General features: G+C 45.5%; 1 protein-coding gene across 2 annotated transcripts; it reads right to left on the bottom strand.

Annotated features, from left to right (window-relative positions):
- Positions 1-3,597: 3,597 nt before the first annotated feature.
- LOC112067148 (ADP-ribosylation factor 6) lies at positions 3,598-6,481 on the bottom strand. 2 transcript variants are annotated; one of them, XM_024132331.3, is made up of 2 exons: positions 4,892-5,181; positions 3,598-4,791 (listed from the first exon to the last, which is right to left on the bottom strand). In XM_024132331.3, exon 2 carries the CDS (start codon positions 4,294-4,296, stop codon positions 3,769-3,771), a length of 528 nt encoding a protein of 175 aa, XP_023988099.2. In that variant the 5' UTR covers positions 4,297-4,791; positions 4,892-5,181; the 3' UTR covers positions 3,598-3,768. The 2 variants fall into 2 exon arrangements, with proteins under 2 accessions (XP_023988099.2, XP_028336391.1); XM_028480590.2 differs by having other exon boundaries at positions 4,306-4,791; positions 4,892-6,481.
- Between the last annotated feature and the right edge of the window lie 1,796 nt (positions 6,482-8,277).

Genomic DNA, 8,277 nt, shown 5'->3' with positions numbered 1-8,277 from the left:
AGAAGTCAATAGCCACGGTTGTTAAGGAGAGAAGAAAGGGGAAGGTAGAATGAAACCAAGCAATTTTAGAGTTCCAGAACTCAGCAGAAAAAGGGCCCTAAGCCGCAAAAGAGACAGCACTTTCATATAGGAACCTCAGCTATTCTGTCGCCTACATGGCTCTTGATTTCGGTTCTCAATACCCTGATTCAGAATCTCATCCTCTACCTTACCCTGCAGACACTCCCTATTGACTCCTCTTCCTAAAACCCAGAGCTGATCATCTTGATCCCCTCTAGCTTCTTTGATGATTTCCCATCGCCTATACAGTTCCAATTTCCAAGAAAGGCATAACGGTCTTCCATATTCTTGTCCCTACCTACACTTATCTACTTAGTGCATCCTTCATACACTCAAAACTCTAGCCACTCCTAGGACACACTTTCCTATCTCTGTCCCTTCACCACGAATTCTTTTCTGTCTCCACCTCTCTTACCCAGTTTCTTTTGTTAAATCCTATTCAACCACCACTTTGGAGAACAGTTTGACATCACCAGGTAAAGTTAATCCTATGCATACCCTACGACCCAACAACTTCATGCTCAGATATGTACTCAAAAAAATGCACACGCTTGTAAACCAAAAAGTATGTAAAAAATATTCATGGCATCATTATTTGTAAGCACCAAATGCTGGCAGAAACAATCAGTTTTCATTAAGAGTAGAGTGGATAAATTGTGGTATATATATATCATCCAATGAAATACCATAGAGCAAGGAAAATTAATGAAAGGCTACAACATGCAACAGCATTCACCGCACTGAGAAACAAAATGTCAAGCAAAAGAACCTAACGTGAAAGAGTACACAGTGTGTGGTTCTGTTTATGTAAAACTGATCTGTGGTGTTAAATGTCAGGACAGTGGTTACTTCTGGGGAGGAAGGAGGAATAGTGATTGAGAGGAGGCATAGATGGCTGCTGGACACTTGAAATGTTTGACTTCTACTTCAAAATAACTCATCCACCTGTACGCTTAAGGTTTGTGCACGTTTCTGTATCTATGATATGTATCGTGAAACGTTTTTGTTCCTATTTATTTTTCAAAGTCAAGATCAATTACTATCTTTTCCATAATGTCTCAGCTGATCTCTCCCATTCAAAATTAGTGTTCCTCTTTTCTTTGAGTTCCCTATGGGCCTGATTTTTCTCTCAAGGCATTTGATTAACATGCCTTGAATTTTAGGCACGATGACTACACATGACATGGGTTAGGTAATTAAAAAGAAAGATGCTTTTAAAATGAAGCAAATGCTGTGACGAAGTGAGAGAGTGGCATGGACATATATACACTACCAGACGTAGGGTGGATAGCTAGCGGGAAGCAGCCACATGGCACAGGGAGATCAGCTCGGTGCTTTGTGACCACCTAGAGGGGTGGGATAGGGAGGGTGGGAAGGAGGGAGACGCAAGAGGGAAGAGATATGGGAACATGTGTATATGTATAACTGATTCACTTTGTTGTAAAGCAGAAACTAACACACCATTGTATAGCAATTATACTCCAATAAAGATGTTAAAAAAAAATAAAAAAATAAAATGAAGCAAACCAATGGTGAAAATTGAACAATATAATGACTTAGTTCAAATTTAGGTTTTGGTTGACCCTTCAGCTTAACAATGGCACATAAACAATCATCCTGACTAGCTCCTTGTGCTGAAGTCAAATTCCTCTCCCTCCCACTTGCCCTTTATCCAACTATGCAATGGCATTTTTTGTTTTGTTTGGGGGGTGGAACAGGGTGCAATACGGTGTATGTTTCCAGATATTAGAAAGCAATGAGCAAAGCCACTTATCAAATGAAGCATGTTACAACTGACCCAGGGTTGTGCCTTCAAAATGTTTACCGGGATATGGTTCATGAAAACAAGCTAAGCCGTCTCCCAGAGCTCAGCAGGGACATTCAGTCCTTAACTCGAGTTTTCCATGAGCATGGAGTGAAGCTGTCAGCTTCATCTGTAGTTAGCAAACCCAGATCTGCAGGAACTCTTTCTATTGCCCATATCCTCAGAATCAGCCATACTTCTGCAGGAAAATCCATTTCACTGCCTCTTGCAATCCCACACGGCCAAGATACCAGCTTCCCAGGGAGCATTTGTGAATTGCCTTGAAGCCATTTTGTATTGAACCTCTTCTCCCAGAGCAAAACAGTCCTCCTGAGACTGAGTTTTTCATAGTCATGGAGCAGTCCTAGACGGCTGCCTCCTTTAGCTCTCTGCGGTCTGGCCTGTCTTCCCCTCTACCCCGCACCCCTCTCAACACACACATACTACGAGCTTACTAAGGATAATCTGTGTCACTCCCCACAGCACTCTGCCCATTGTAGATGACTGTTTCTTAACCAACAGGATGAAATATGGCACAGTATGGAAATCATTCCATTCCCCTGGCTAGTTTTTCAAAGTATGTGGAATGGGTCATTCTTTTGAGCCAGAAAGATGCTCTCAGCTTTTAAATGTCCCAATTGCACCTTTTCCTTTACTCAATTCCAAGTGGAAGGAAGGAAGGAAGGAAGGAAGGAAGGAAGGAAGGAAGGAAGGAAGGAAGGAAGGAAGGAAGGAAGGAAGGAAGGAAGGAAGGAAGGAAGGAAGGAAGGAAGGAAGGAAGGAAGGAAGGAAGGAAGGAAGGAAGGAAGGAAGGAAGGAAGGAAGGAAGGAAGGAAGGAAGGAAGGAAGGAAGGAAGGAAGGAAGGAAGGAAGGAAGGAAGGAAGGAAGGAAGGAAGGAAGGAAGGAAGGAAGGAAGGAAGGAAGGAAGGAAGGAAGGAAGGAAGGAAGGAAGGAAGGAAGGAAGGAAGGAAGGAAGGAAGGAAGGAAGGAAGGAAGGAAGGAAGGAAGGAAGGAGACTTTCAAAGTTGCTTTCAGCCGTGCTCCCCAAAGCCTGGAAGCATGTTTTCATTGCCCAAGACGTGACCTTCAGATTATTTAATCAATACAGAAGAAATGCTCATTCAGGCTTTCAACAATATTGTCTTGTGCCCCTTGCTCCCTACTTTTGTACCACAAAGTTCTCTCTGACTTTTACTGTCTACTTCTTTTTAACAGATTTAAAGGCTGCCTCTGTGTTTCTTCTCTTATTTTCACTCAGCAACACTATGGTTTGGAGTCCCACTTTTTAGACTAGGCTGGCTGTTTTGTTGTAGTCTTGTTTTTGGTTTTGGTTTTGGTTGAACTTTAATCTACTCTTTTGATAGAACCTGCTGGTTGAAGTGTCAAGTTTCTAAGCGACTAAATCTTATAAATTTAATAAAGTTAATGTTCTTTTAAAAGCAATAATTTCCAGTTTACTAGATGAAACAGACTTGCAGCATAGTCTACATGAATGCAAAATAAGCCATCTACAGCAAGTGATAAGGAAACTGGGCAAAAAGGAAAAAAGCATACATTGGAAAAGAAGATTCTTTCAAAATAAAAAAAATCAAGCCATTGTAGGGAATTTAACAAGACTTGCTGTATTTCCCCCATCCCATTTGCCGGAAGTCAACAAGACCATCTAGCACTTTGTGTTCATGTCAAAAGTCAGATCAGAGCATCCTAACGCAAAGCAAAGAAAAAAAAGAAAAGAAACAAAAAAAAAAACCCCTAACCCCCTCCCCCAAACCGCAGAACGGTAACTCCAGAGTTCAAATTCAAAGAAGAGAAAGTGGCAACTGAAAGAGGTGATGGTGGCGATAATCCTATGAATGGGTTTTTGATTTCTCTCCTTCCGGGGGATGGGCGGAGAAGAGGCTCATTAGGATTTGTAGTTAGAGGTTAACCATGTGAGCCCCTCATAGAGTCCGTCCCCTGAGGTGGCACAGGAGGGCTGCACATACCAGTTCCTGTCCCGAATCCGGGTCAGGCCCAGTTTCTCCTGGATCTCGTGGGGTTTCATGGCATCGGGCAGGTCCTGCTTGTTGGCGAAGATGAGGATTATGGCGTCCCTCATCTCCCGGTCATTGATAATGCGGTGCAGCTCCTGGCGGGCCTCGTCGATGCGGTCGCGGTCGGCGCAGTCCACTACGAAGATCAGACCCTGGGTCCCGGTGTAGTAATGCCGCCAGAGCGGCCGGATCTTGTCCTGGCCGCCCACATCCCACACGTTGAACTTGACGTTTTTGTAAGTCACGGTCTCCACGTTGAAACCCACGGTGGGGATGGTGGTCACCGACTGGCCCAGCTTCAACTTGTACAGGATGGTGGTCTTGCCGGCTGCGTCCAGGCCCAACATGAGGATCCGCATTTCCTTGTTCCCGAAGATCTTAGATAGCACCTTCCCCATCGCGTCGGAGGAGCCGGGGCCGGGGGCATTCAGGTGTCCCGGGTCCCCTCCGCCAACAACGCCGCCGCCGCCGCCGCCGCCGCGAAACCGAAACGGAGCCTCCCAGTCGCGAGGACGCCCGTGCGGCCTGCGTGGGAGTCACCTCCTCGGGGGAAAGGCCCGGACCCGTCGCTCACTCGGGCATCACCCACCGCACAACTTGATTTCTCCAGTCGCCGCGGCCGCCGGGGCGCTGAGTCTGCGCCGGGAGAGCCGCCGCCCTGCTGAGGCGCGGCCCGGCCCGGAACTGCCCTTCCCCCCGCAGGCGCCGCGCGAGCGCCGCCGCGGTTCCCGCTCCTCCGCCTTCTCCTCGCTCCGCCGCGGGAGACTGCGGCCCTTCGGCCCGGCTCCCGGTCCGCGAGCACCACGCTCACCACCGACCCAGGCCACCCGAGAGGCAGCGCGGCTCCGGCGCCCCGTCAGGTCATTGATCCTCGCGGGAACTCGGTGCGCTGCCTGCAGACACAGAGACAGGAAGAAGGGAGTTACTGCTAGAGCCCCAGAGGAGAGCGGAGACCGAGGGGGCCCGCCTTGCCAGCTCAGCCCATGAGGTTACCTCCAGCCGCCGCCCCGAGCGCGGGCTTCCTCCGGCCTCCACCGCCTCCTCCCAGCTCTGCCGCCGCCGCCGCCGGAAAAGGCGCCGAGGAAACCGCCTCACTTCCCCTCCCGACCACGCAGGCGCAGCAGAGGCCGCCCGTTCGGACAAGAGCGACCTCTGTAAAGAGAGCGGCCCGCGCGCTAAGCGTCGGGGCGCCACGCGCGGAGGGGCGGGGCTACGGCGGCTCAGAGGGCTCGCAGGTGCGGCCAGCCCCACCCCCGCGAATCTCGGACTCTCACCCGCGGCCACCTGTCGCTGCTCTAGCGTCTCGTCCACTCTCTGCATTCCTCTTCCGCACTCTCTCCTCCTCTGCCCCCATTCAAACCACAGGAGCCGATCCACTGCGGAGCTCCACGGTGTTGGAGCTCCGCGGACCGCCCGCTCCCCTGACGAGCGCCTCCCCTGTGCTGCTTCCAGGCCTGTTCTCGGACCCCGGTGCCCGCCAGATGCTCCGCGAGTTCCCTCCAGCCCGCCCCACCCTTCGTGTGCCCTCAGTCTCCCAGGGAAGCCCTAGCCGCTGTTTTTACCTTTCCCCCAGCCTTCTTTGGCTTCTTTTATCCCTCGTGCTCTGTGCGTTTCCTGGAAGACACGTGGGAGGCTAGTGGTTCGCGTGGAATCTGCCAGTCAGTGCGGCTCTTTTACTGGGTTTGGGTTTGGGTTTGCTCTGAAGCCCGTCTTTTGGACATTGGAGCCCTATCTTACACACCTCGTCAGGACCAGTCCACGTTTCTTAAAAATTACAGTATTATCAAAAGTTCCTGTGCCTTGCCGCTTTTTCAACTTTTTAGAAGGTGGTCATTTTTAATATTTAAATATCATCTGCTTTTAGTGTGATTAGTAGTAGCTTCTCACCCAGCCACTCATTCTTAACTTTAAGAAGCCTCGACGATATAATCTTAGCGTAGGATTTAGAATCAGAAAGACTGACTACTTCTGTCGCTTGGATTTGGACATTTAACCTTACTGAGTTACCTCCTGTGTAAACTGAGTGTAACACTGACCTTTCTGTCCGCAAACCCCATTTGAGGGTTAAATAATGTTTGTAGAAAACTTCAACCTTTTTGTATTGAATGGTTAGTGGTAAAGTTAGACTTAAAGTTCAAAAAAGGTGAAAGCTTGAAATGTAAATAAACCAAAGGGAGGAAAAACAGGAAAATAGTGGTTTTTTTTTTTTTAAGAAGATGCTGTAATAACATAAGGTAACATACTTTTTATGTCACAATGTAAGAAAGTTTGATAGTGGTAGATTGGTTAAATGATAACCTTACAAGCTTCAGCCTGAAGTAAATTTACTTAAGTTATTAATGTTCTGGCAATGATTTAATTTACTTACCATCTGCTTTAATATGTATGCTCTGTCTTAAAACTGAAAGAAGAATTTGGAGTCAGAAGATTGGGGTTCAGAGTGTTATCCCTCCGTTTTATAGCTGTGAATCCTTTCCTTTCAGTCTTTGTAAACTTCATTTTTTTATCTGTTGAACGAGATGAAGAGTATCATCTCGAATGAAAATAGTCACTATTTATTGATTGTTATCATAAACACTGTACTAAATGACTTTAAATATTTTACTTTAATCTGCACAGCAACCATGTGAGGTAGCTTTGAGTGTTAGTGGAGAAACTGAGGTTCAAAGAGGTTGAGTAATTTTTTGAAAGTCACAGAGTTGAGCTTAAATGGTGAATCTACAGCTGATCCTCTTAACCCCCAAATTACGCTCTCTCCCTGAGTACTTCACACAGTTGTTCGGAAGCTCGATTATGGTACCGTTGACTCTTGAACAACACGGGTTTGAACTGCACAGATCCAGTTGTACTTGGCTTTTTTTCAATAAATATGTACTACGTTATTACACAGTCCAGGTTGGTTGAATCCACGGATGTGGAACCTGGGATATGGGGGACCAACTAAGTTATCCTCAGAATTTGGACTACATTGAGGTGAGCCCCCCAACTCCTCTATTGTTCAAGGGTCCACTGTATTTCTTAAAATGCTTTATAACTATAAATAAAGTGCTATAGTAATTATTATATTTGAGGAAGGAATTTTTTTATATGTGGCAGTGAGTACTGTATTTTGCTTCATTCCAACATAATAGTTTTCTCAGAGCAGATTCCAATTTTTCCAACTAGATGGAAGATTGATCTGCTGGACTTGGATTTATTTTTCAGTGAAAGATGTGATATAATTAGAAATACAAGCAACTTGAAGCACTAGCATCTACCTGGCACTGACACTGTGCTAGGGCTAAAAAAGTTCATTTTTGAAAGCCAACTTCCATTTATCTTCTCCCAGAATACATGGAGGCAGAGACTTTGCCTTGTCCACATAATGTCCCCAGTGACAGCATGTAGGTATCAGGAATTGTCATTATTTGAATGAATGATTACCTTTTATACCACAGATGAGACAAAACAAAAAAGGAAAGGCACATACTATTTTATCTGCAGTTTGCAATAATAGGTTAATCAAGATTTTCATACAGTGGCATATCTTATAGTGGCTCTTCGTACAATAAATTATACAATAGATTATTTTAAAGTAATGATCATAAAACAAATAATAATGGCCAGAATATAAATACAGTGAAAAATTTTAACTTTGTATATATGCAAAATTTTTTGAACAGTGCATTTCAATAAAACCAAACTATCGGGCTTCCCTGGTGGCGCAGTGGTTGAGAGTCCGCCTGCCGATGCAGGGGACACGGGTTTGTGCCCCGGTCCGGGAAGATCCCACATGCCGCGGAGCGGCTGGGCCCGTGAGCCATGGCCGCTTGAGCCTTCGCGTCCTGAGCCTGGGCTCCGCAACGGGAGAGGCCACAGCAGTGAGAGGCCCGCGTACCGCAAAAAAAAAATACAAAACCAAACTGTCTGCAAAAAGTAACAATTTAGGGGACTACCAAATCATACCACTGATGAAATATTTTGTTTTCTTGACTCTTTCTTGAAACAATTACCAATTCAAAAAGTAAATTTCAATTCTAAAAATATTACTGTCATTCAGTGAAGTTTTACAAATAAACTAAAATTTACATTTATGAAACAAAGTATTAGATTTCTCAGTTTGCATTCTATTTCACTGTTTTAAGTTATAGACACAGATGAAACTCCAAAGACTAACTGCTGTAGAAAAATGGATCTCTGCTTTTTAACTCAAAGCCTGCAAATAAAGAGATTTCTCCAGCTTGCTTTCAAACCAGGCTTCCCTTTTAGAAAACACCATTTCATAATTTCTAATCTGTTCAACCGCCACATATGTTTTTTATAATCCCGACTAAAACACTATCTTATAAGAATAATACTTACTTTCATAAAATGACTTAGCTTTCCACTTTAAGATGAAA

The sequence above is a fragment of the Physeter macrocephalus genome, chromosome 19, assembly GCF_002837175.3.
Source record: "Physeter macrocephalus isolate SW-GA chromosome 19, ASM283717v5, whole genome shotgun sequence".
NCBI lineage: Eukaryota > Metazoa > Chordata > Mammalia > Artiodactyla > Physeteridae > Physeter > Physeter macrocephalus.
The sequence above is the reverse complement of the archived record's forward strand: the minus strand, read 5'-3'. Positions and strand labels throughout refer to the sequence as shown.